Genomic DNA, 26,584 nt, shown 5'->3' with positions numbered 1-26,584 from the left:
TATAAATGCATCAAAAAGTTCAATGAAGCAGCCAATAAGTGTCCTGATTTGTTTCTGGCAGGGGGGAAGGTACAGATGGGGCAGTCTTTTCATTTGATACATCACTGAGCAGAAACTAGAAGCTACTGAGAATGTCAGGACACACAGATGTAAACCCAGGGAAGAACGATCCAGATAACTTGGCAAGCATGGCCAGTAGGGAATGCATTTCAGCAGAGCTCAGACAGGAGGAAGGATGTCTATACCAAGGAGTGACTCGGGAACTTCAGTCGAGGTCTCCTATGAGGGCCAGGGCTGAGTGCTGAGGGAAGATTAAGACCCAGTGATGTCTCCAGATGACTGATACAAAGTGCTCCTGCCACCCACACCCTTAAAGAATGAGTCACATCTCTCCACTTGATTTGCTGAGCCCAGCTCTGTTCTCTGACGTTCTGCGAGCATTTGATCAAGTGATTTTGTACTGTTGCTTTTTTTTGAAATTGGCTTCATATCCTATCTTTTTTTTATTCAAAATGATAGCCTTTGTTATTGGTGATGTCTAAATGAACATATTCTAAGCTTTTGTGTGTCGCACAATTGGAAGATTTTTGTAGAGCCCAAATTCACATTTACAGAGACAACTGCATTTGAAAGCATCTGCTCTGTCTCTGACACGTTTAGAAGGAAAGGAGTACTGGTACTGAGCTCGAACTTAGGGTCTCATGCTTTTACCTGTTTTTTATGTGTTGTTGTTTTTTGTTTTTGTTTTTATTTTGTTTTGCTTAAGGCTGGCACACTACCACTTGAGCCACAGCTCCACTTCCAGCTTTTTGCTGGTTAACTAGAAATAAATATGGCTTTATTTGGGGGGAGGGAGGGCAATCCTGGTGCTTGAACCCAGGGCCTAGGCACTGTGTCCCCAAGCTTCTTGTGCTCAAGGCTAGGCGCTCTACCCCTTGAGCCACAGCTCTATTTCCAGCTTTTTTTTTGTAGTTTATTGAAGGTAAGAGTCTCACAGACTTTCCTGTGTGGGCTGGCTTTGAACTGGGATCCTCAGATCTCAGCCTCCTGAGTTGCTAGGATTACAACTGTGTGTTACCAGCACACACAGGGTAGCTAGGGTTACAGGCACGAGCCACCAGCTTGAGTTAATTTTTTGAATCAGAACTCCCAAGACGTCTTGTTTGAAGGCTAGGATTTAATTTATTAACAGACCAGAGAAAACAGCACAAAAAGACTCGTGAGAGACCAAGAATGACACAAAGGGAATCCTTCTGCCCGCTCTCCTGTGCACACTGGAATACAGACGTCCTGTGGCCCTCAGATGTGCAGAGGCTTAGTCCTGCAGGGGGACAGCCTGGAAAATCGCTCCTTGATCCCTCCATCTCTCAAGGCAAGTTCCCTTCCACAGGATTATAAAGCGGCACCTCCGAGACCTGACACGCACAGCTCTTGAAAAACATGTTCCCAATTCGCGACTACCTTTTTGCGCGCACCTTTGGGTTTCACTTTATTTTGTTTGAAGCAGCACACATAGAGACAGGTGACAAGCCCCGCCCCTTAGACTCTGTTATTCTTTTCTTCTGTGCTGCTTCATGGTCTAGACGCCTCCATCTAGGTTTAGCCTCTCACACCCAGAATATAGTAAGAGTTTTCCAACAGCCCTGGGAGGTAGCAGGCAGGCATCACAACTCCAGGTCGCAGAGGACGAAGGGGTCACGGTCACTGCTGAAGACGGTGGCTGAACCTATGTCCTCTGGCTCCTGGTTGTGGATTCCTTCCATTCTGAGATGAACTGAGCTCATCATTGAGATTAGCCACCCAGCATCTCTGACTAGAACAAAGTCCTTTGGGCTTACACTTACAAGTGACTGAAAGGACTAGACCTCATCATTGAGCTCAGGCGTGAACATACCAGAACTCAGCATCAAGGAGTGAAGGGGACAGAATGGGAACATCTTTAACAGGGTTTCTGCATGTTTGTTTGTGTTTGCTTCTCACTGGACCGGACAGAACGTTAACAACTTGAAAGCAGTCAAGTCCCCGAGGGAAGCCGTTCAAAGGACTTTGTCATCTAGCAATTTGTTAATACCTTCACAGATCCTCTTGAGGTTGGGCCTACAGTCTCCATCCAGACTATAGAGGGTGGAAAGGAACTCGACATCGGCAAAGTGGTTGAAGACGTGGTTGATACGCCCATGGCTCCTGGGTGTCAGGTGTCGCTGTACTAGTTCATGTACCAGGTCCTTGCACTCGTGCAGGAGTCTGGAGAGCACATTCTTGTCGAAGGTGTATTCTACCTCATAGAAGCTGACCATGGTCATGGCGGTCTGGTTCAGCTTCTTCCGGAACTTCTCTACAATCACAATCTCCTCCTGGCTGAACTGGTTATTCCGGTAGAGGATCCCGATTTTGATGGCCACCTTGATCAAGTCTTTCATGATCTTATGGGCCTCCTTCTTGTTGTGGGTGTGTTCTTTGGTGACTTTGTAGAGCTCATCAAAGATCTCACTGCTGGTGTCATCAATCAACATGTTGGCCACGGTTTTGCTGGCTATTTTGCTCAGGATCTTCTTCTGGGCTTGAAGGGCAAGACTCTTTGAACTAAACACATCAGGCCCTACGATAAGGAAAGATGAGAAATGTAGTTAAGAGTCTGAGAACTGTTCATTCCCACAAGTAAAACATACTAAGTTGAATGTTAAGTCCTTCCCAACTAACTACCACTCCAGTCTGGAGACCTTGCTTTCCTCTCCACGTGCTGTGCCTGTTCCCCCCTCTGTGGGAAGTGGTCTCCTTTCATGCACGCCACACCTCACTCTTAGCCCTGTCCTATGCAGAATGACATAACTGTCTCATGGAGAACTTCCTACAACTGCTGTCACCATGGAAACCATTCAGTTTTGCAAATTATATGAGGGAGAGTTATTGAATAGCAATAGCAATGTTAGCCCCAATGTCCAGCCCATTTCCAAGGCAGACACTCTTGTTGATGGATCACAGAAGTCTACACGTAGCTCAGGCTGGTCTTGAATTCATATGCTGGGATTATAGGCAGGTGCAACCTTCCCTGCTTCACACCCCAGGACGTCAGCTTTCTGGATAGTTTTATGATTCAAAACATTTGTTCACAGGCTGGGAATATATCCTAGTGGCAAGAGTGCTTGCCTCGTATACATGAAGCCCTGGGTTCGATTCCCCAGCACCAAATATATAGGAAACGGCCAGAAGTGGCGCTGTGGCTCAAGTGGCAGAGTGCTAGCCTTGAGCAAAAAGAAGCCAGGGACAGTGCTCAGGCCCTGAGTCCAAGGCCCAGGCCTGGCCAAAACAAAACAAAACAAAAACATTTGTTCAACGCATGCCTATGAATTCAAGGAAGATTCTAGTGACCATAAGTCTCCCAAGTATTTTTCTTCTTGTTGAGCATGGTGAAATACACATGTAATTCCAACTTTTAGGAGGCAGAGCAGAAGTATGAGTTTAAGGCCAACCTGGGCTATATAGTAAGAGCCTGTCTCAAGAAAAATAAATAAGTAAGAGAAGGTAGAGGGGGAGAGAGGAAGAAAGAGAAAGGAAGGAAAGGGAGGGAGGAAAAAGGAAGGTGAAAGAAAGGTAGAGAGAAAGAGAAGGAAGAAAAAAAGTTCCTTGGGAAGAAGGAAAAAAAATTTAATTAGGTATCAATTAAAATACATGACTTTCTGGGGATGTGGCCTGGTGGCGAAGTGCTTGCCTCGTGTACATGGGGCCCTGGGTTCGATTCCTCAGCAGCGCATATATATATATATATATATATATATATATATATATATATATATATATATGGAAAAGGGCTGGGAGGGGCGCTGTGGCTCAAGTTGGCAGAGTCCTGGCCTTGAGCAGGAGGAAGCCAGGGACAGTGCTCGGGCCCTGAGTTCAGGCCCCAGGACTGGCAAAAATAAAAATAAAAAAGTATATAAAATACTTGTATACTATATTAATATGCCCCATCAGTTTCTAGAGAGGAGACAACAGGTAGAATAATGGCTCCCAGTTCCCAACTCCATATCCTAATGCTTGGAGCCAGTGGATATGCTTTAAGTGGCAAAAGAGATGTGATTGAGTTAAGATGTGCAATCACAGGGGTTACTACCCATGAAAGGACTGGGGGCGGGGGGGAGGGGGGGAGGGAGGGAGGGGGGAGAGAGAGAGAGAGAGAGAGAGAGCATGCACTTGCACATTCATCTGTCCATTCAGTAAGTGAGAGGCAGTGAACTAAACAAAATGATGCACTTTTGGGGGTGGGTGTGGGAAGGAGATGGGAAGGTGGAAGGAGAGATTGGGGCAACTTGGCCACTGTGCTGCAGTGCAAGAGGTCATGAGCCAAGGAATGTGGATGGCCCCTAGCTCAAAAGAGCAAGGCAAGGAATTCTTCCGGAAGCCTCCAGAAGACAAGAATCCCTGCCAACACTTTGATTTTTAGCACGGGAAAGCCGATTGCAGGCTCCTTTCCTCTCTCCCTCCCTCCTAGAAAGGTCACTGCAGTTTTGTTTAGTTCACCACTTCTCACTGGATGGATGGACGGACGGACGGATGGACGGACATGTGTGCATTGGTATGCATTCTTGGAATGAGCCTGAAGGACTTAAGAAAAATCAAATCAAGACAATCTGGTCAATGAGAACATTAAAAAAAAATAATACCCAGAGATCTGTGGGGGAGACATGGAAACGTACGCATTACTACTGGTGTGGGGGAGATGAGTCCACAACATGGAAACCTGGGTCTTCTTTCCATTCTTCTGCCTCATCCTTGTACATGGAGACCATTGTAAGGGACCCTCTGGGAGGGGCATTGCAAAACATGAGGGCAGCTTCACAAGCCAAGGACAGAGGCGCTTGGGGTCTTTGGTGACGCATACCTAACTAGCAGACACATATACACACTAGTGGGGAAAACATCAAGGCATGCATGGCAAGCATTAGCACAGACTTTCTAATTTCTGTATATAAATCTTAGGAAAGCACTTTGGGCCCAAGGTAATTCTCTTAATTCTGTCTAAACAAAATTTCCCACTCTTCAGCCGTGAAAGGTAAGGGATAATTATGACATCTCACAATCTCCAAATAGAAAATTGTGATAGTGCAGCTAATGAATAGCTCTGACTAGCACAACGAGACAAGGCTGAGGAAGCTCGGATGGCCTAAAACCAAGACAGATGACAGAGGGAAGGGAAGATCTGAGAAGATCTGAGAAGTTTATAGAGCAAAGAACCATCCCCAAACCTCTGTTGGGGAGCATGGCGTGCAATGGTAATGAACTCATTTGGCGAGACATGCCAGGGCTAAATCTAAGTGGGCATCTCAACCACGTGGATGAGATCTGGGGCCAGGATGAGTCACTGCTTTTGTAAGCGCTGTGCAGCCCGAGTACAAGCCATGTTTCCATGTCTCTCGAAAAATACTAAACTCTCCCAGATGGTGACATGGCAGACTGACAAAGACAAACGGGTATTTTACCAAGCCAGGTAAATGGGCAAGAAAAGAGGAAGATGAGTGCCGGGAGAAAGCCAGGTGCTGAACTTTGGGGACAAATGATGTAAATGTTTATTGAAAGGAAAAAAAAAAAAGAAGAGGCAGGATCGGAGCTATCGGCTTACAGGCCAAGAAAGAAGGCTGAGTATCACCAGGATGAGGAGGTGGGAAAAAGTCAGGATTCTATCCTCTGACTCAGAAGACTGCAATTCTTTTCCTCTGTTTCTTCACTAAGGAGACTGTGTGGGCAACGGTAACAAAATTAGACAATTGGAAATGATTTGTAATACTCAGCCAGGGTAGATAAGATCACTTCGGTCAACCACTTAACAGGATGGCCAGTAAGAGAGTTACCTAAAAAGAAAAAGGATGAGAAGTGAAAAGAAGTGTTTAATGAGCACTGGGGTCCAAGCAGGTGGTGGGGGTGGGGGGTGGGGGGTGGGGAGAGCCCTCAGCAGAAGAAGGTAAGAGGCAGTCTGCATTTCTGGCACTCATTCACTTACGTTTTAACTCTTGGGGGAACTAGTGGACTGGGAAGTAAACCTTGAGATGGAAAAGACCACAAATGACTTTGAACTTGAACTTGCATGATGAGCAGCCATTCTTTTTCCCAGCTGTTTCTGCCATATCCTTACTATAATGAGGATGGGCCAAGAGTCCAAGGGGAGAGTGATGGTCTCCTTCCTCCCCTCCCACTTCCTTTTCTCTGATAAATGAGGAAGTGGCTGGTGTAGAGGAATGTAGTCCACAGGATGGAGACACCAGGAAAGGAAAAATGCCTTCTGGAGAGCACAGTGTCTGGCCTCTGCGGCCTCTGGCTTCAGCCCTGGTTCTTGGTTGTCTTTAAGTAGCTGCGGACACAAGACTGTTAAGGAATCTGCGTGTTTTTGAAATGTAAACCTAACACATTTGTGGTTTCCAAGAAGACAGGAGATATTGCAGTTAAATGGCATAACATTTTCCTTTTCTTGTAGAAAGCCTGCTGTTTGCCTACTTTGGGAGTATTGAAAGAAGGAACAGGGAATTGGAGGAAATAGAATGAAATAAGATTGCTAAGGGAATGGTGGGACCTTTGACTTAGGGATAAGCAATCATCTTGATTTTTCTCACCTCCCGTAGAGAAATGATGGAAACTTAGCAGTGCCTGAAAAATAGCACTTGTTCGAATATCTTTCATACTCGAGTGGGATGATACTTTAGAGGTGTACAAGAAATATCTTAATACAGTGCAACACAGATGGCCAAGGAGGGATGGAGGGCAAACTGTTCGGAGTGAAGGTTAACTTTAGGTTAATCCTTGAGGACTTCAGTGGCTCTCCCTAATCCCCCAACGGGACCAACTTCCTTGGTGAAAGATCCCATGTGATGATAGGAGACCTCTTCCAGGAAGACCTGAGGCCCCTCCATTTTCCACCACTTGCAACAAGAAGTAAGCAGTTTGTGGTGAAGTCACCACAATGTAAACCATACACCCCTAGCGGGTATGCAAAATGGAAATATTAGAACTTTCCATTTATTTCAGCATATGTTTAGATGCTCGCTTAAACAAACTACTGACTATATTACCTAATTCTAACAAAACTAACCCTCGCAAAATGAATCAGTGATTTCAAAAAGTTCCTGAAAGAAACACAACCAAGGGGACTGGGAATGTGGTTTAGTGGTAGAGTACTTGACTAGCAAGCATCAAGCCCTGGGTTCGAGTCCTCAGCACCGCATGCATAGAAAAAGCCGGAAGTGGCGCTGTGGCTCAAGTGGTAGAGTGCTAACCTTGAGCAAAAAGCAGCTCAGGGACAGTGCCCAGGTTCTGAGTTCAATCCCTAGGACTGGCAAAAAAGAAAGAAAGGAGAAAGAGACAGACAGACAAGGACTGAAGATAAGGAACTTCACACACTCACATGTGAACAGGACAGAATGGGAAAGGTGATGATTGATCATCTTCAAACTGTGCAAGTAACAATCTAACCAGATCTGGTAAGTAAGTAATGTGTCAGAAACATGTCAAACTTTTTTTTTTTTTTTTTTGCCAGTCCTGGGCCTTGAACTCAGGACCTGAGCACTGTCCCTGCCTTCTTTTTGCTCAAGGCTAGCACTCTGCCACTTGAGCCACAGTGCCACTTCTGGCCGTTTTCTATATATATGGTGCTGGGGAATCGAACCCAGGGCTTCATGTATATGAGTCAAGCACTCTTGCCACTAGGCCATGTTCCCAGCCCCATGTCAAAACTTTTAATGAGACAATTTGAGATATGGGTTTCAAGCCCTTTTACCCGCCTTGAGATACTTCCTGAAGACAGTGGTTTTCCTTTAGCTTGTTCTCTGGGTGATGGGGAGAGCAATAAGCGACCCATGGATGGCTTGGGAAAGAGGGTGAGTCAGGATGATGCTGTGTGCTTCTTCTGGCTTGGGAGACTGGGCAGGGTAGGGGGACATTAAAGCCCTATCGAGCCAGGTACCTGTGGCTCATGCCTGTAATCCTAGATATGCAGGAGGCCAAGATCTAAGGATGGAAATTTGAAGTCAGCCCAGGCAGACAAATCAACAGGTCTCTTATCTAGCCAGGCGCCGGTGGCTCACGCCTATAATCCTAGCTACTCAGGAGGCTGAAATCTGAGGATCACGGTTTAGAGCCAGTTTGGGGCAGAAAAGTCCCCATGAGACTCTTTATCTCCAATTAACCATTCAAAACCCCGACATGGTTCTGTGACTCAAGTGGTAGAGCACTAGCCTTGAACACAAAAGGGCTCCTGGACAGCACCCAGGCCCCAAGTTACAGCCCACAACTGACAAAAACAAAACAACCCCCCCCAAAAAAGCCAGCAAAAAGCTGGAACTACAGGTATGGCCCAAGTGGTAGAGCACCAGCCTTGAGCAAAAAAGCATGAAGCAAAAGCAAAAGCATGAATCCAGAATTTCAACTTGCCACAGCAGGTGAAGTGAAGGCCTGGTAGGCACTGCTGTCAAAACCTCTCAGCTCACTCAGGCAACAACAAATGCTGGAGGGGGTGCGGGGAAAGAGGAACCCTTCTCCATTGTTGGTGGGAGTGCAAATTAGTACAACCACTTTGGAGATCAGTATGGAGGTTTCTCAAAACCTCAATATAGACCTACCCTATGACCCAGCCATACCACTCCTAGGCATCTATCCTAAACAGCAAGTCCCAAGATATCAAAAAGACATTTGTACTTCCATGTTTATCGCGGCACAATTCACAATAGCCAAAATATGGAAACAACCCAGATGCCCCTCCACAGATGAATGGATCCAAAAAATATGGTACTTATACACAATGGAATACTACATAGCGATTAGGAATGGTGAAATATTGTTATTCGCAGGGAAATGGTCAGAACTCGAACAAATAATGTTGAATAAGACAAGCCTAGAACACAGAAAACAAAGGGGCATGATCTCCCTGATATATGACTGTTAAGATGGGGTGACAGAGAGACAGTAGAGACCAGGTCTGTGAAACCAAGAACTGCTTTTCAAATGGTATTTCCCACAGGATTGGGGCAGCGACCCAACATTATGTAACTAAAACCAAACAACTACTCAACATATAAGGGTCAAAAATTGACCTCTCAGGGGAATACAATAGCTCAAAAGCTATGTTTGTATGTTCATATAAGACTACTGTCGACATATTGTCTAATGTCGACATTACATTTAAAGCCCTAGGTGAATTTTCTTGGGCGTAGGCCACGTGGCTACTGTGTATGTTCTTGGTACATTGTGTATTGTATATATGTCTACCTGACCTAGGGACGGGAAAGAAAAACAGGGTGTAAGATATCACAAGAAATGTACACACTGCCCTACTATGTAACTGTACCCTTTTTGCACAACACCTTGTCAAAACATTTTTGTTTAATTAATAAATAAATTAAAAAAAAAACCCTCTCAGTTCATAATCTCATTTTGTCTGAGACCCCTTCCAGCCCACCAGCACTGAACGATCTGTAAGTCAGTTAATAACATCATAGGTTAAAAACAACAACTGAGCACAGACTGTATTCTGGAAATACTACGCACCATCTATTTGTCCCTCACAACAATCTTGGAGAGAAACTGACAGCTCCATCTCCTACGTGAGAAACGGAGGCACAATGTAAGTAATTCACTCAAAGCTATGTGACCAGTAAGTAGCAGAGATGCCACTTGGGCCTGAGTTTACAAGACATCACATAAAGCTTTGGCTTGCCAATGACTTCATTCTCTCACCTATTAGTAACATTAAATAAGCCTCAATTTCAAACTCCATCCATCTAGGGCAGAGCATGTTTCATTATTTAAAAACATACAAAAAGGATAGTTATGATAGATCAATATTGTGTGTTCCTTGAAATGGGGTAGATATAGCTTTCATTTTTCAAGCAAACTGTGTACATTTCAACGATTATGTGTTGATTTCTGCCTTTTCATACTAGCTTAACAGCCAGCTCTGAAAAGTGAATGAGCTTACCAGAGCTAACTGAAAAAGATATTTGTGAAGTCACTAGGGGGATGTGTGAATCATCTCCAACTTCACAGGTTAAATTTGCCGATCTGAGAGATATTTATGTCTCACGGTAGCAGAAGGGCAACAGTCACTTAAAAAAAAAATCTTCCAGGTGCCCGTAGCTCATGTCTATAATCCTAGTGACTCAGGAGGCTTAGATCTGAGGACTGCGGTTGGAAACCAGCCACGGTAGGAAACCACCAAATAACAACAACCCTAAAACAAATACAACAAACCAGCAACTCTACGAAAGAGACACTGATGTCTTCACCATCACCATTAGCAGCAGCATTTTACAGTCAAGGAAACCAAGTCAAGGAAAGACGATGTAACTTATCTAATAAGCCTACCGTTTGGGAAATGGCAGAGGTGGATTTTACCATCTGCCTCAGAGTCCTGTGCTTTATTTAACTCATTAAACCTGCATACCAAATTGCCATGCATGGGGTGACAAACCAATTATTTTAAATGCTTCCTGAACTGCTGCCCACTTTAGAATGGAGATTAAGCAGTGTGAGGTGTTTATTATTCCCTCTAAGATGTTTAAGGAAAAAAAACCTCAAAGCATTTCAAACATAGACAAAACAGAAGATAGTATAATAAATATCTATGACCCTCACCTAAAAGGAACACTATTGTGTGTGTGTGTGTGTGTGTGTGTGTGTGTGTGTGTGTGTGTGTCCTGGGTCTTGAACTCAGGGCTTGAGCACCATTCTTGAGCTTTTTTTTTTTTTTTTTTGCTGACAGCTGGCATTCTGCCACTTAAACCCCACCTCTACTCCCAGCTGTTTGGTTATTAATTGTAGATCAGAGTCTCTTGGACTTTCCTGGCTGGCTTGAAATCTCTATACTCAGATCTCAGCCTCCTGAATAGCTAGGATTACATCTTACAACGTCTGGCTTCAACTCTCTTTGTCTTCTGCTTCTACCTCAGATCTAATTACGCTCACTGTGTGAGTATAAACATCCACGTTATATCAGTCACAGTGCTTTTAAACTTCACATAAAAGGCATCATGCTACAAGGAATCCTATAAGTCTTCAACCTTGTGCTTTCAGGAGCTATCTAAAATGAATTTATTATATCTCCATCATACTCTCTGTTGACGGACATTTAAATTCATTCCACTTTCTGCACACACACAAAAACAGCCTTCCAGATTCTCCACCCAGAATGGATTTGCCAAGTCCTGTGAGCAGGGGCAGCCAAGTGCTCTCCAGCGAGCTGCATTCATTTTCACTCCCAGCAGCAACTGATGAGTTCCTGGGGCTCTGCTTCCTCGTCAACACTTCAAAGAGTTCAACTTTTAGAGTTCTGTCCACTTGATGGGTACTAAGTGGTAGTTTGCTTTAATGTGTCTTTCTCTGATTGCTAGTGAGATTTGCTGTTTTTGTGTTCACTGGGCATTCCCGTTTCTCTCTCCTCTAACTGTCTTGTTCTCATAATATTCTCCTTTCGGTTCCCCTGGGTTGGATGTCTTTTTCTTGTTCATTGGTAGGAGTTTGTACTTATTATGGAATCTTATCATCTGCTGAGCTGAACTGTGGCTGTGTCCTCCCAGTCAGTGGCTTTGATCTTTTAACTTCATTATGTTACCTGCAGTCATAAAGAAGATTTTTGTCTGTATATGCAGGGAGTGGGATTTGAACTCAGGGTCAGAGTGATCTTTAGCTTTTTTGGTGAAGACTGATATTCTACCACTTGAGCCATACCCCCACTTGTGGTTTTATTTTTGTTTGTTTAATAGTGAATTGGAGATAAGAATCTCACTGACTTTCCTTCCCTGGGCTGGCTTTGAACCCCAATCCTCAGATCTCAGCCTCCTTCGCAGCTTGGATCGCAGGTGTGAGCCACCCGTGCCTGGCATAATTTCCTTTTTTTTTTAATTGATTAGTTTATCCTCTTATGGAATAATTTACCATTCTGCTAGTGATTTGTTAGAACCCCACCTCCTTTTCAAGTGTCTATATTTCATGGATATGTTTCTGACTTTTTTTTTTTTACTCAATTCTATTGGTTTATTTCAAGTCCCAGTATTGGCAGGAAAAGAAAAACTAGGACTGGGCACATATCAGATGTGTGCGATTCCCAGGGACCAGGTCGCTAGCTTTCCTTTCACAGGCTGTTCCTACCATTCAACCTCTCTCTCTCTGCTCAGCTTGTGCCATCTCCATAACTGGGCCATCTCCTGCTTTGAGAACCCTGGGGCACTGACCTTAGTCCTGCCAGCTTTCCACTTCTGTGGCCTCCCTCCATCATGTCTCGGCTCTCATTTTCCTCTGGCAGACCATGGCCTGTGCTTGCCCCAGGGCAGGCGCTCAGCTGGCTACTTCTCCCCAGGGCCTCTTCCTGTGCCCACAAACCAGGCCGCAGACAGCCCGCCCCGCCAGGCTTTGGTCCCAGCGAGCTGTCCTGTGCTGACACAGCCGCCTGTGAGCGCTCTGGGGAAACCTCAAGGTCTGCTCTTCCCACTAGGCCTCCTATCTGTATCCTCCCAAGGGAAGCCGCTTGATCATTTTAGGCTCCTCGGCTCCCCAGGTCCAAGCAGCTCTTCAGCCATGCCGCCCACCCTGCCTTTGAATAAATGGTCCTCCAATCAGGGTCTCTGCTTACCTGCTTCATTTCTCCCCGGCAGGTCCAAGAAGGAAGCCCCTGAATTCTTTGCTCACCATCCTATCCCTGACATAGGGTGGGAATTATAAACTTAAACAACAACAACAACAACAACAACAAAAGGTAAACCAGGCCCTGGTGGCTCATGCCTGTAATCCTAGCTAGTCAGGAGGCGGCTGAATTCTAAGGATCACAGTTCAAAGCCAGCCTGGGTAGGAAAGTCTATGACACTTATTTCCAAGTGACCACCAAGAAACCAGAGAGAGAGAGAGAGAGAGAGAGAGAGAGAGAGAGAACACTCAGGGGCAGTGTCTAGGCCCTGAGTTCAAGCCCTAGGACTGGCAAAAAAATAAACAGTGATTGGTCAGTCCAGGAAGCTATCTGTGGAGCTATGGATGGTTTATCCTGCCCTGGTTTTCACTCCAAACTTGATAATTGCCACAAATGGTCTTTTTTTTTTTTTTGACTACTGAATACTATTTTTTTGTATAGGTCTTTGGTTTTGTTTTCTTATGCTTAATCGGATTCAGTGTGATATTTTCAATACTTGTGATCAAATCCAGCCTCTCTCAATCCACACATACCTGCCCCTCCCCTTTCCCCCAGCCTCTAGTAATCAATACCCCACATTCAGATTGGCTTTAAGGAAAATCCCACACATAAGAGGGAACATGTGGTACCTATCTTTCTGTGTCTGGCTTAACATAATGTCTTCCAGGTCCATCTATTTCCCAGTGAACAACAGGATTTCATTCTTCTTCCTTATGGCTGAAGGAAAACTCCATTCTGAGCCAGGCACTAGTGACTCCTGATTGTAATTCTAGCTACACAGGAGGCTGAGATTTGAGGATCATGGTGGAAAGCTGGAGTCAACCTGGGCAGAATCATGCCAGTGAAACTATTACCTCCAATTAACCACCAAAAAGCCAGAAGTGGTCCAGGCTAGCCTGGAAATAAAACACGAGACTCTATTCAAAACACAACTCAAGTAAAAAGCCAGAAGTGTGGCATAAGTGGTAGAGTACCTGCCTACCAAGTACAAATAAGACCGTGAGTTCAAACCCCAGTATTGACAACAACAAAACAAAAAACTAACTCACTCTATAAGTCTTACAGCATAATACCACATCCTCAAACCAGCATGATAGCATATAGCTACAATCCCAGCTATTTTCAGAGGCAAAGGTAGAAGAATCACAAGTTCGAGGTGAGGCCAGGCACAGCCGGACTCCGAAGAGAAAAAACAACACAATAACACAAAAAGGCTCAAGCAAGTGGGTAGGGGGAGGAGAGGGAGAGAGGGAGAGAGAGAGAGACAGAGAGAGACAGAGTGAGAGAGAGAGAGCAAGAGAGAGAGAACTTGACCCTTTTTGTCAGTTGTGGAGCTTGAGTTCTGGGCCTGGGCACTGTCCCTGAGCTCTTTTGCTCAAGGCTAGTATGCCTTGAACCACAGCACCACTTCCAATTTTCAGGTGGTTAATTGGAGATAAGTCTCATGGACTTTCCTGCCCCAACTGGCTTTGAATCACAACCCTCAGATCTCAGCCTCCTGAGGAGATAGGATTACAGGCGTGAGCCACCCGTTGACCAGTTTCTGATCCACTTCTTATGCTGGCTCCTTAGAAATAGAACACTTAAGCTATGATAGCTATTACATGTTTATACTGTTAGCTTTTACTTTATTTTATTGACTTTCAACTTTCTGCTATAGATGTTGAGAATTAAGCCTTCTTCCCCATTCATTTCTCTTTCTATTTTCCAATCTGGTTCTCTTCAACATTAGTTAAATCACACTTCAGAAATTATATTACTATGATTTAGATACCATTTATAGCTTAGTCATGTTGAGTTCTTTAACTTCAATGACTACATTTTGTTTCTTTTTTTTTCTTTCTTTTTTTTTTGGCCAGTCCTGGGCCTTGGACTCAGGGCCTGAGCACTGTCCCTGGCTTCTTCCCGCTCAAGGCTAGCACTCTGCCACCTGAGCCACAGCGCCGCTTCTGGCCATTTTCTGTATATGTGGTGCTGGGGAATCGAACCTAGGGCCTCGTGTATCCGAGGCAGGCACTCTTGCCACTAGGCTATATCCCCAGCCCCCAGCCCCTGCATTTTGTTTCTTGTTTATATTGTTTTCCTAGGAGTTAAAACTGCTTGTTTATTTATTTTTTGGTTATCTTCTTATGTCTAGAGCTAACTCTTAGCAGAATATAAAGTTCTCAGCCAACTGACATTGCCTCACACCTGTGATCCTAGCTATTCAGGAGGCTGAGATCTGAGGATCACAGTTCAAAGCCAACCAAGGCAGGAAAGTCCATGAGACTCTTATCTCCTATTAACTACCAAAACACCAGAAGTGGAGCTGTGGCTCAAGTGGTAGAGCACCAGTCTTCTTCGGAAAAAGCTACGAGATAGTGCCCAGGCCCTGAGTTCAAACCCCAGTATCAGAAAAAGAAATCTACCTTGTGAGTCTAAAGCATCATACCACTGCAGTCGGTTCTCAAGGGTGGCTCGTTAGCCTGTCTCAGTGGCTCAGACTTGTTACTCTTCCTGCTGTAGCTGGGGTAACTGGCTTGTGCCACCACACCCAGCTGTTCTTGTTGAAATGGAACCTGGTGAACTTTCTTGTCCAGGCTGGCCTAGAACCACAATACTTATGCTCTTAGCCTCACACATAAACTGGGATTACAGGCAGGAGCCTTTAAACCTAGCTACTGGTGGAGAAGATGTCTTGTCAACTTTTTGCCTAGCTTAGCCTGAAACCTGCATCTTCCTGTTCTCAGCCTCTTAAGTAGCTAGGATGACAGGCGTGAGCCACTGTGCCCGGCTTCAGAAATATTTTGATGTAGAGTTATTTTTCTTTTCCTTTCTCTCCCTCCATCTTATTTTCCCCTTATATTAGGAATCAAATCCAGGGCCTTGTGCTTGTATACCCAGTGTTTTCTAACAACAAAATCAAACAAAGCACCAAGGATGGCTCGAAAAAGACCTCCCTACCTAACCCTGAGACTTTATCACTGAGAGGCCTGGGATGGGGGTTTGGAGGCACAGAGTTGAGCTCACCACACTTGCTGGCCTTGGGACTTGCTGTACATCATTCTTGGCACAATGCCTGCTTTCTCCAGAGATGTACCCCTGTGTTAGTCATTCGGTCTCCGAGGTTCTCTATCTCTCCTTTTAAAAAACCACAGTGTTCAGTCACCAATGTGAGTAATACGATGGCTTCTTAATAATAAAGGGGCTGCTTTCCATGGACAAAACTAAGACTACTGTGTTTAAGTGGGAGGAGGTAATATTCTGAAAGGTGAAAATGCATACTATTCTATAATTTTGTATCTGAAAAACGGGTGAAAAGAAGTTCTTTTTCATAATGTAAGCCAAAAAAGTAAAGATAGACAACTTCCTGGCTTCCAGAAGTGTGAACCAAAATAAGCCACTTTTAACATTTTATTTTATAAACAACCCCGTCTCAGATGCTCTGTTACAGCAACAACATAGACAAAAAAACCAAATAAAATACTAAGACACCTCCCAAGCCCTCATTCTTCAGTCTCTGTCTAGAACTCCTATCAACCAATCCTTGTCCTTGGGTTACTGGAAGATAGCAAGAATGTTGACAGAACCATCCCTTCCATGTTATGAACTCTGTGGGTGCTGAGCAAGGGTTTACAAAGCACCCTAGCCACACAGTCTACTGGCAATAAGCGTTGAGTCTTTGCAGTTAAATTGGCTTCGTTTCTGTGAACAAGCTATACCATCCGGAGCAAGTTACTTAACCTCTTGGTACTTCTATTTCTTGGTCTAGGGGCTCATTTATAGTACTTAGACCAGAAGGCTGGTTGGTATAAGAACTGAATATCATAGAAAGAAGAATCTCTAAGACAGTGTAAGGATTTCATTAACATAAAATAAATGAGAAATATAACATGTCACAATGGGGCTGAACTCTGGCTGGCAAAGATCAGCCTCCCAGTGTCTCATCCTGTTTATCCACAGTTTCTTAGCACTCTAGTTTTACAGAGTTTTAATCCTCATCTCAGCCTTTTCTCTCCAATTTTCCTGAATTTTGTTGTTGTTGTAGTAGTACTGGGGCTTGAACTCAGGGCTTGGGGGCTGTCCCTTAGGTTTTTCACTCAAGCCCGGTGCTCTACTGATTGAGCCACACCTCCACTTCTGTTTTTCTGGTGGTTAACTGCAGCTAAGAGTCTCATGGACTTTCTTGCTCAGGCTGGCTTTGAACCACAATCCTCAGATCTCAGCCTCCAGAGTAGCTAGGATGACATACAGATGTGAGCCACTGGCAGGCAGCTAACTTTCTCAATCTTATCCAAAGGGAAACTAAGAAGCAGGACTCAAACATGGTGGGCAAAAACTCCCTCAGAGGGCCTTACCCTCTCCATTCCCTGTTTACTTATCTTTCCAGAAGAATCCACAGGCCCCCCAGTTGCAAGCAGGGGACATTCAGGCTCATTAGAAAAAACACTTACCAGAACTTCCTGCCTCCACTAATCAAAATCCAAGCTAGAATCTCCATGAAGTAGTATATGGCTAAAATGCTTCCTTTGAGGCCACAACAGCTCCTCAATAGCATATTTTACTTTCAAAACAGAACCCAGAATTAAGCTGTTGTCCCTGTGGATTCTCCACAATTGGACCCCAAGTTTCTGTCTGTCTGAATATCAATCTCTCTCCCTCTCTCCTCCCCCCTGGAGGACTGACTTACAAAATCCTGGTTTCTATTAGGGTGTGTCTAGCACTTTCCATGCTGCCAAACCTTCCATTTTTATAGTCTGCACACTGGTAGATTTTCCATGAACAGGCTCAAATTTATGCCCAAGCAATGAATGATGTTTAGGAAATCCAATATGAACGCGAAGTTTGTTCTAAAGCAGTCTCAGAATCTGTGCCGAGCAGTTGTCCAAAAGGAAAATTTCTGATGTAGGAGAAAAAAACAATAATGTGTTTTTATGGCTTAATGTATGTGGTGTGTGAGGGGAAGGTATTCTTATATTTTTTCGGGGGGGGGGCTGTTAGAGGAAAATTATGTTCTATATCCTTGTTTGGGGGGAGTTCTTCCTCTTCTCTCCTTTCATTTCCCCCCTTCCTTTCTCCTCTCCCTTTCTTCTTTCCTTCCTTCCTTCTTCCCTCCTTCCTTTTCTGCCTCCCACCCTGTCTTCTTTCTTTTCTCTCTCCCACCTTTCCTCCCTCCTTCCTCCATCCAGGTGTCAAAATCAGGACCTAGCACATGCTAGGCAAGCATGCCCTCCCCCCTCTGACCCTTCTTTTGTTTCTATATGTGTGTAGAATATCAGCCCAAATACCCACCTACTCGACATTTCACACAAAGAGGGGCTGAGGAAGAAAACAACCTTATTTATATAGTGTCTTCCTAGAGAAGCACATGTGGATTCTGGTGGGAGCCAATGGTAACAGTGGAGGAGTGAGATTCAGTTAGAGGAAAGTGTCAATGGAAAGTGTGACTAGAACTGCGTCTGGCTGACAAATGAAAAAGCAGATATATATATATGTATATATACATACATATATATATATAACATTTTTAAAAAAGAGGAAAAATAATGTAGGTAACAGCCTTCTCTATACCCTCATACACATTCTCTCTCTACCTCCAGAAGCCTTCCCATGACAGAAAGCCATGCTACACTGTGCATTGCTAGTGTGGGGCTCAGTTCTCCAGTCTCTGGGGAGTGTTTCCTCCCGTGGCTGCAGACATCTTGAAGGCATATCCAATTCCACTGCCGTTCATTAGCACTGCATGCAGCGCCTCAGAACACACAGCCAATGGCCTACCACTGTCTCTTGGATTGTTGCGGATTCGTGTTGGGGACGGAGCTATCTAGAATGGCTACTTGAAGCTGACCATCTTGACAGCCCTAAAAAGGTGTTAGGCAAGTTCACTGCTTGAACCATCATCCCTTGAGCTTGGGGAGCGGACGAGGCCACTGTCCCTAGTGAAAGTCCCCGTGTGTTATTTGTGGTGGATGTTGCCAGGCACCATCCAGGTTCCCCTTGAGGAAGGAAGGGTTTCCTCCACTTCCTCCACAGGCTGCTGAGAGTTCCCCCCTCAGTCATTCAAAGGGGAAGTCATGGGAAGGGCTATGTCTATGACTAATTGCCAGGGCTGGGAAGGACGGGCCCCTCACCCCAATTCAGAAGAGTTCCGAAGGGGCCTTCCACTTCCAGAGCTCCTCGCTGGCTTGGAGGCGGCTGTGGGAGGTCTACACCCAGCCTGCATTCTTCTCACCTTCCAGCTCCCTTCCCTTCTCCCTTCCTTTTTCTTCTCTTCCCTTCCATTCCCTTTCCCTTTCCCTTTCTCCCTAGGTGCCATCCTAGGCAGGGGAGTCAAGAGTCTCCATGCACTGCCCAAGGCTGGTCATTTGTGCCTGTGTCCTGCTCTTCCCGTCCCAAGTTCAAGCCCAGGAGGACGGAACAGACTGTGTCCTTATCTCCTAGCAGAGTCCAAGAGGGGGCAAGAAAGCTTTCAACACAGGAAATACAACCCAACGCTGAAAGAAGAGGTCTGGCAATTCTGCTTTACAGGCCAAGTTTCTAACCATGGCTCTGGCCTTTTTGGTGCAAACACCCCAAGAGGCTCATTCATTTATGATGCCTATAGACTCTCTTCAGACATAAGCCCCAGCTGAGGTACTGGCCATTAGGGCAGCTATGGCTTGTTGTATGCACATTTCAGGACTAAGAAATGGAACCGTAATAGCCAAATGGTTCATCATTCCCAGGTCATTCCTCCCTCCCTCGGCCAGTCCACCCCAGTATCAATCTGTTGACAAAAAAATCCTCAGCAGACTAATAAGGAATGTGGGAATCAACAAGTCCCTTAATGTCACACTTCCTCAAAACCAATGCACCTGCAGAGTTTAACCTCCAAAGAGGAAAAAGCCCTTTAACCAAAACATCACTGCCAAATGCCTGAAGGAAAGAAAGGGACGTGGTGGCCCGGAACATTTGTGGGGTGACAGAATCTGTTTCCTGCCCTTTCTCTTCTTCAGGATGACTGTCCTGCTGCTCTGCCCTCACTCCAGCTCAACAAGCCACTCAATGTGTCATGGCTCCCCCCCCCCTTTCCTTGCCTTTGTACAATCTGTCATCAACTTCTGTTGTTGATTTCTCCAAAATGCCACTTAACATCCTTTCTCTTTTACCTTCCTTGGTGCCACCACCTTCTTGGATATTGTGGTCACAGTCTGGGAGTAGAGGCTTGAAGTCTAGGCAAAACCCTACATTCCTCCATCTCTGCTGGACACATATTCTAGAATCCCACCTCAATGATCATAGCAGTTTCCTAGCATCACCAGGATCAAGTTTTTCTTTTGTGCTGGGACTGGGACTTGAACTCAGGACCTCGTGATCTTGCTTCGCTCAAGGCTAGCACTCCACCACTTGAGCCACACCTCCATTTCTGACTTTTTGCTGGTTCATTGGACTTCGGTTCATGGACTTTCTTGCCCAGGCTGGCTTTGAACCATGATATTAGCCTCCTGAGTAGCTAGGATTACAGGTATGAGCCACTACTGCCTTTTCTACAGCACCTAACCAGGCCTAAGTATATACCACCAGATGGACAGTTGTAAACCACATCATTGTGAGAGTTAGGAGTTCATCTGATCTCAGCTGAGTAGACTGTCATGGTCTTCCAAGTCCAAAGGGGGAAAAAGAAAAAGCTGAGGGCTGGGAATGTGGCTTAGTGGTAGAGTGCTTGCCTAGCATGCATGAAACTTTGGGTTTGATTTCCTCAGTACCACATAAAAAGAAAAGGCTGGAAGTGGTGCTGTGGCTCAAGTGGTAGAGAGCTAGCCTTGAGCAAAACAAAAGCTCAGAGACAGTGCCTAGGCCCTGAATTCAAGCCCTGGAACTGGCAAAAAGAGAGATCAAGAGAGCAAGAGAGAGTGAGAGAGAGAGCACGAGAGAGAGAGAGACACACACACACACACAGAAGGACAAAGCTGACATCTCTAGTGCTTACTCCCCTGATACTCCTTATGAAAGGCTCTTAATCACTCCACTTAATACACCAGTCTCTAGGATTTCTTTCTGAGCAATAGATGGTAGGTTTGCCAAAGGGACGACAGCCAAGTTGGGTCTCTGGAGTGAATCCAGTGTTCCATAAACCCTGCCTCCTTCCTAATCATAGAAAGAACCATTAAAAAAATGACAGAAAGCCAGAGGAGAACTGCAGACAGCAGAATGACACAGAAGAATCAGCCTATGCTTCCTGAAAAAAAACAAAAACATCCATATTGAGATCAATCTCATGCTAGCCCTCGCTCCCTACCCTGTACGGTCACAGGATGTTGTTCAAGGAAAGCTACATGCCTCATCAAGTGGGGGGATCTTCAGAGGAGTCCTTTGAAAAGGGATCCAGGGAAGTATGAGTGGTTTATGGAGATTGTCTCACTTCTCTGCCTATAGGTGGCCAGGAATTTTACTGTCATGGGCAAAAGGAGAAAGGTCCTGGATGCCACCGGTTCATGTCTGCCATCCTAGCTACTCAGGAGGCTGAGATCTGAGGTTCACAGGGTTCAGCCAGCTTGGTCAGGCAAATCTATGAGTCCAGTTAATCAACAAAAAGCCACAAGTGGCTCAAACGGTACATGGCTAGCCTTGAGTGAAAAGGGGTAAGGGACAATACTCAGGCCATGAGTTCAAACCCCATTACTGGCATATAAATACACTACATCACTCCTGTGTTTCCTACCATCCAGAATGGGGGTGGTTTGTGGGGTTGGGAAAACAGAAGGAAGGAAGGAGAAGGAAGGGAATTCCATCCTTCTTTCCATTGGAGGCAACAAAGGAGAAGGAGCCCTCCCATCTTTACCTTCGCAGATAGATCTGGGACTCAGTGAGAGGTTCTCTGCTTTTTTTTACAACTTTCCTTAGAGCTGGAAGAGAGGATGGTGAAAGCAGGAGGTTGGAGGGTTAGAGGTGTGGCTTCAGGGGCACAGGACTTGCCTAGGCAGCACTAGGCACCGAGTTCAAAACCCCAGTAACACCTCCCCCCCAAAAAACAACACACACAAGAGGTTGCTATGTTCTTACCTTCATGAACCGGAAGATGAACACAGATGAGCAATATTAACTAAAAGTCCTCCCCAACACAATACACATACAACAAAAAGGAGGAAAGCCAATATAAATCTCTCAAGGTAACTATATTATCATGATAATGACATTGATACTGATTGTTTTACACACACACACGCCTAATGATTGATGTAAAGCATCAAGATCCATTATTTGGCAATACTCTTTTTTTTTTTCTTTTTTTTGGCCAGTCCTGGGCCTTGGACTCAGGGCCTGAGCACTGTCCCTGGCTTCTTCCCGCTCAAGGCTAGCACTCTGCCACTTGAGCCACAGCGCCGCTTCTGGCCGTTTTCTGCATATGTGGCGCTGGGGAATCGAACCTAGGGCCTCGTGTATCCGAGGCAGGCACTCTTGCCACTAGGCTATATCCCCAACCCTTGGCAATACTCTTAAATAAATACTCCAATCCAGCAAGAATCAAAGTGATAGTTCCTAAGCCACTTTTCCTGTGTTCTTTTGTTTCTGCAATCCTCTAAGCCCTGCTGAGGTGATGGCTAGCACCATCTTACAAAAGAGGAAACTGAGATGTGAAGGGGCTAGGAATGTGCCCATTAGGTGAAAACAGAAACCAGTGTCTTTCTAATGTCAGAGTTTTAGTCTCTTAATCTTATAAAATTTTATGGCTTTTTCACAGGTTCAAACAGTGAAGGGTATTGAGGAAATAGCAGCTTTTGTATCTCAGCTAGCTATAAGGTAGGTAAATGTACACACACACACCTAGAAGATACACAACTCCACAGATGCATGCCAAGTGTCAACCCTTATGGATAACATACGTGTCATTTAAACTAATTATGAATCTGCAACAATTGCCATTTTCTGGGAGTGGTGGCTCATGCTTGTAATCCTAGCTAATCAGGAGGCTGAGATCTGATGATCATGGTTGGAAGCCAGCCCAGGCAGACAAATCTTATATCCAATTAACGGGGCGGGGGGGGAGTTGCCAGAAATGAAGATGTGGCTCAAATGGTAGAGATCAGCCTTGAGCAAAAAAGCTAAGGAAAGCATGGAAACCTTGAATTCAAGCCCCAATAGCAGGGGGAGAGAGGAAGAGGGAGAGAGGGAGGGGGAGCAGAGAGAGAGAGAGAGAGAAAGAGAGAGAGGGAGAGAGAAAGAGGATCCACTTGACAGGATGCGATCAAAGCAAGATGGCAAATTAGCATCTAGTTTTGAAGCTTTGTCACAAGGGAGAATACTTGAAGACTGAAAATAATGAGTGAGCCTAAATGCCATTTAGCAGAACAGCTCATGACATTAAAATAAATGCTCACGTTGTGAGATTCAAGCCCACGAAGAAACGTCTGTAGGAAACGTTAAGGTGCAAACAGCATTTAACAGGTCCTGAGAGCTGCCTGCCTCATTCTTCAGGTGATCACGTTTCCTCTTAGCTATGCCAGAGGCCTCTGCACACAAAGGGACAGAAATATCTACAGGCAGGAAGATGCATGGGGGGGGGGGAGGAGACAACTTTAGAGTGTGTATGAGTTTTCTCTCTCCTCACACCCAAGTACCCAAGTTACAGCAGGTTGTTGCTTACTGGGATTTTAGTGTCAATGCCTCCTGCCCTATGAGACCAGAAGTACATTTAGATACACACAAACACCTACTAGAACTTTAAAACCCGGGGAGATGATCCACGAGCCACCTGGGAAACTAAATCTCCATACTGGCCAGTCACAGACCCACGCCCGACATGTTGGGCTCTGTGGGGATGAACTATATCCTCATCTACCTGTGCAGGGCACGTGGTCTTTGTACACAGGCACAGGGATCCTCACACAGGCATTTGGGGCCTGTCACTTGTCCTCTCTTCCAGCCTTGGCCCTTTCCAGTTACCCACCCAAAGGTGACAACCACAGTGGCCAAGGGCCATAGTGGAATTTGAATTCAAGGCCTGGGCACTCTCTCTGCAGTGTCACTCAAGGTTGGCCTTCTTAATGCTTGAGCCGCATCTCTGCTTCCAGCTTTTGTCGTGTTCACTGGAGATTGGACTTGCCTCCCGGGGCTGGCTTCAAACCTCCGATCCTCAGATCTCAGCCTCCCAAGTAGCTAGGAGGCATGAGCCACCACCAGCGCTGGGCAATCAAATGTTGTAACCTCCCAATCTAGGTACAATGGAAATAGAAGAACCTCCTGGCTTGGGGCTGTGTGGATGGAAGTGAGTAACAGGTAGGGCTCCTTCCTGTCTGGTTCTGCAACCTGTCTTTCCTACACCTACGCCTGGACTTGATGAGGCTCCTGTCTCTTGATCCCCAGCCTGGGCACTTGGGGAGAGTGTGGGGACCAGATTGGGGCTTCAGTCCCAGCCAGGAGGGTTCCACGGGGCAGGTCTGTCAGCCTGGATGCCTTTAGGGCTGCGCTGGGTGGGGTTGGGGGGTGCAGTGTGTGTGTGTGGGGGGGATCCCAGGGACCCACCAGGGGCAGGAAGGGGGAGCAGGCTGGTGGAGTTGAGCTGAGTATAGCATAAGCCCCCCCCCCTCTAAGCTTGTGGGTGGGAGAGGCGAGGGAGGACGCTGATTTCTCTAAGTAAGCATTCAGCCTAACGCTTTGATAACCATCGATGGTGGGAGGCCGGCGGCGCCCCTGAAAGGCAAAGCCCGGCTCCGGGGCTCCGGGCCTCCCGCCCGCGCGTCTGGGTTTTAGGGAGGGTAACCCTAGGGGTGGGGACCCCCCCCCCTTCCCGACATGGGCGAGCACTTCTGCAGCCTCGGGAACCGCAGCCACCGGCCCAGACTGGAGTCCCGCCTGCCCAGATGCTCCCCCCCCCCCCACCACACCATGGGGTCGGCGATGGGGGGGGGGCAGGCCCCGGTCCTCCCCCCCACCCCATTCCGATCAGGCCTGGGCCCCTGCTCGGCAGTGGGGGGGGAGGGGGGAATCCCCACCACCCCCGCCACCCGAGATCGAGGACCGGGAGGGCGCCCGCAAAGTTACTTCCACAGGCAGCGAGCCGCGTCACGGCCCCCCTTCCCTGCAGCAAGCGACGGGGACGCCGATTTCCCGAACCCCCAATCCGGCCCGGGCGACCCCCAGTTCCCACCCCCACCCCCCCCCGACCCCCGAGCCAGCCGCGGGAAAGCCGCCGCGGAGCGAGCCCGCGGCCCCACGCACCTCCGCTCCCTCCTCCCGCGCGCGGCGGCGGGGTGCGGGGAGCCCCGCGGCTCAACTCCAAGGAGCAGAGACGCCCCCGGGGCTGGCCTGGCGGCGCGCCCCGACCCGGGAAAGCGAGCCCCGGCTTCCCGCCCCGGCCCCCCCCCCCACGCCTCCGTCCCCCTCCCCGTGCCCCCCTCCCCCCCCCCCGCCCCGTACCTGCAGCGGTCACCGGCTCGCCCTCGCTCTGCTCCCCGGAATCCGAATCCATGCTCCGCGGCCGCGCCCGCCCGTCTGCGGGGCGCGCAGGGGGACGGCCGTCCAGGCTCGGGCAGCCGGGGAGGTTGGAGTCGCTCCCCACCGCCCCCCTCCACCCCCCACCCCCGGTACCCCCCACTTCCAGGCTGCGGCCAGGGGCGAGCGCCGCCCCCGCGCCCCGCGCCCCGCACCCGGCTCCCGGCTCCCGGCACCCGCACCCCGCGCCCGCCGGCCGGTTCCTGGCGCGCGAGGCAGGCGAGCGCGGGGCGGAGGGTGGGGCGCTGCCGGGAGGGAGGGGCCGGAGCGACCGGCGCCCCGCAGCTGCCGGCCCGAGTTAAGTACCCAGTACCCTCCCGCCCCCCCCCTTCCCCCGGGAGGGGTGTCGCTCCTCCTCCACCGACGCCCGGCGGGCCCCTGGGCTCTGGATGAGGGGAGCAGCTATACAGCCAGCCAAGCCGAAACCCCCCCTGGCTTGGGGTGTGGCCAAGTTTGCAGGATTCCTTGGGGGTGCCAAAGCGACTCTACTAGTTACAGGAAAAGAGTTTGTGGGGTGCCCTGAGATCTTGGACGGGGGGGAGGGGGCAGAGGAGGAGGGGAAGGAGAAATAACTTTTTCCCGCATAGGAATGTTGTGCGGGTTAATAAAACAACGCATGCGAGGCCCCCAGCTCGGGACCTGGCACCTAAGGAGGAAGGAAAAGCAACTCACATGCATGCAGCTGATCTGACTACTGTGCCCGTCCTGGGCGGGGTAGGGAGGGCTGGGCCCGGCTCTGACTCACCTGGGTCTGCCCTGCCAGTCAGGCTGACCCCCACATTTCGAGATTCCGCCCCCTCTCCCCGCCCTGGCCCCACCTCCTCCCCAACTCCAAAGGCCAGGGCTGGGGTTTGAACTCAGGGCCTGGGAGCTGCCCCTGCAATTTCTTCCTAAAGGCTATAGTGCTCTACCACTTGAGCCACAGCTCCACTTCTGTCTTTCTCGGCTGATTCCTTCGGCTTCACACCTAGGATCCTGAAATCTCAGCCTCCAGAGTCGCTTGGATTTACAGGCGTGAGCCACCCAAGCCGGCCTTGGACTGTTTCAATCTGAACAATGATCCAGGAGTGGATTGAGGTTAACCATTTGACAATACCTTGGGACGGTTAAAATTTTTTTGTTGTTGTTGTTATTGAAAGTTGTCAATTTTTGTACAATCCAGTCCATTTTTACAGATGTGGAACCTGGACTTGACAGTGCGTGGATTTCAGCTCCAGTAAGCAGATGAGCTAATCAGGGTTGTCTAATGTGAGAAACCTGCTCTGTACCGTCGGGGTCTAGAGCCACATGGAAGTTTAGCTTGGAGTCTAGCTGTAGACTTTGCAGTGTACCAATACAGCTCTGGAAAAATTTTCTGGATGGCCAAATTAGTGGGTTTCAGTGATAAAAGTTGGGGGAGGGGATGTTTCAGTGATAAAATAAGGGGTCCAGGTGCACGTGGCTCACACCTGTAATCCTAGCTACTCAGGAGCCTGAGAT

General features: G+C 47.3%; 1 protein-coding gene across 1 annotated transcript; it reads right to left on the bottom strand.

The window, feature by feature from the left end:
• Positions 1 to 1,165: 1,165 nt before the first annotated feature.
• Positions 1,166 to 25,196, bottom strand: Tnfaip8l3 (TNF alpha induced protein 8 like 3). Its single transcript, XM_048332704.1, has 2 exons — positions 25,031 to 25,196; positions 1,166 to 2,599 (listed from the first exon to the last, which is right to left on the bottom strand). Exons 1-2 carry the CDS (start codon positions 25,080 to 25,082, stop codon positions 2,037 to 2,039), a joined length of 615 nt encoding a protein of 204 aa, XP_048188661.1. The 5' UTR covers positions 25,083 to 25,196; the 3' UTR covers positions 1,166 to 2,036.
• Between the last annotated feature and the right edge of the window lie 1,388 nt (positions 25,197 to 26,584).

Source organism: Perognathus longimembris, chromosome 23, assembly GCF_023159225.1.
Source record: "Perognathus longimembris pacificus isolate PPM17 chromosome 23, ASM2315922v1, whole genome shotgun sequence".
Taxonomy (NCBI): domain Eukaryota; kingdom Metazoa; phylum Chordata; class Mammalia; order Rodentia; family Heteromyidae; genus Perognathus; species Perognathus longimembris.
Note: the sequence above shows the minus strand (reverse complement) of the source record. Positions and strands in the feature narration are given on the sequence as shown.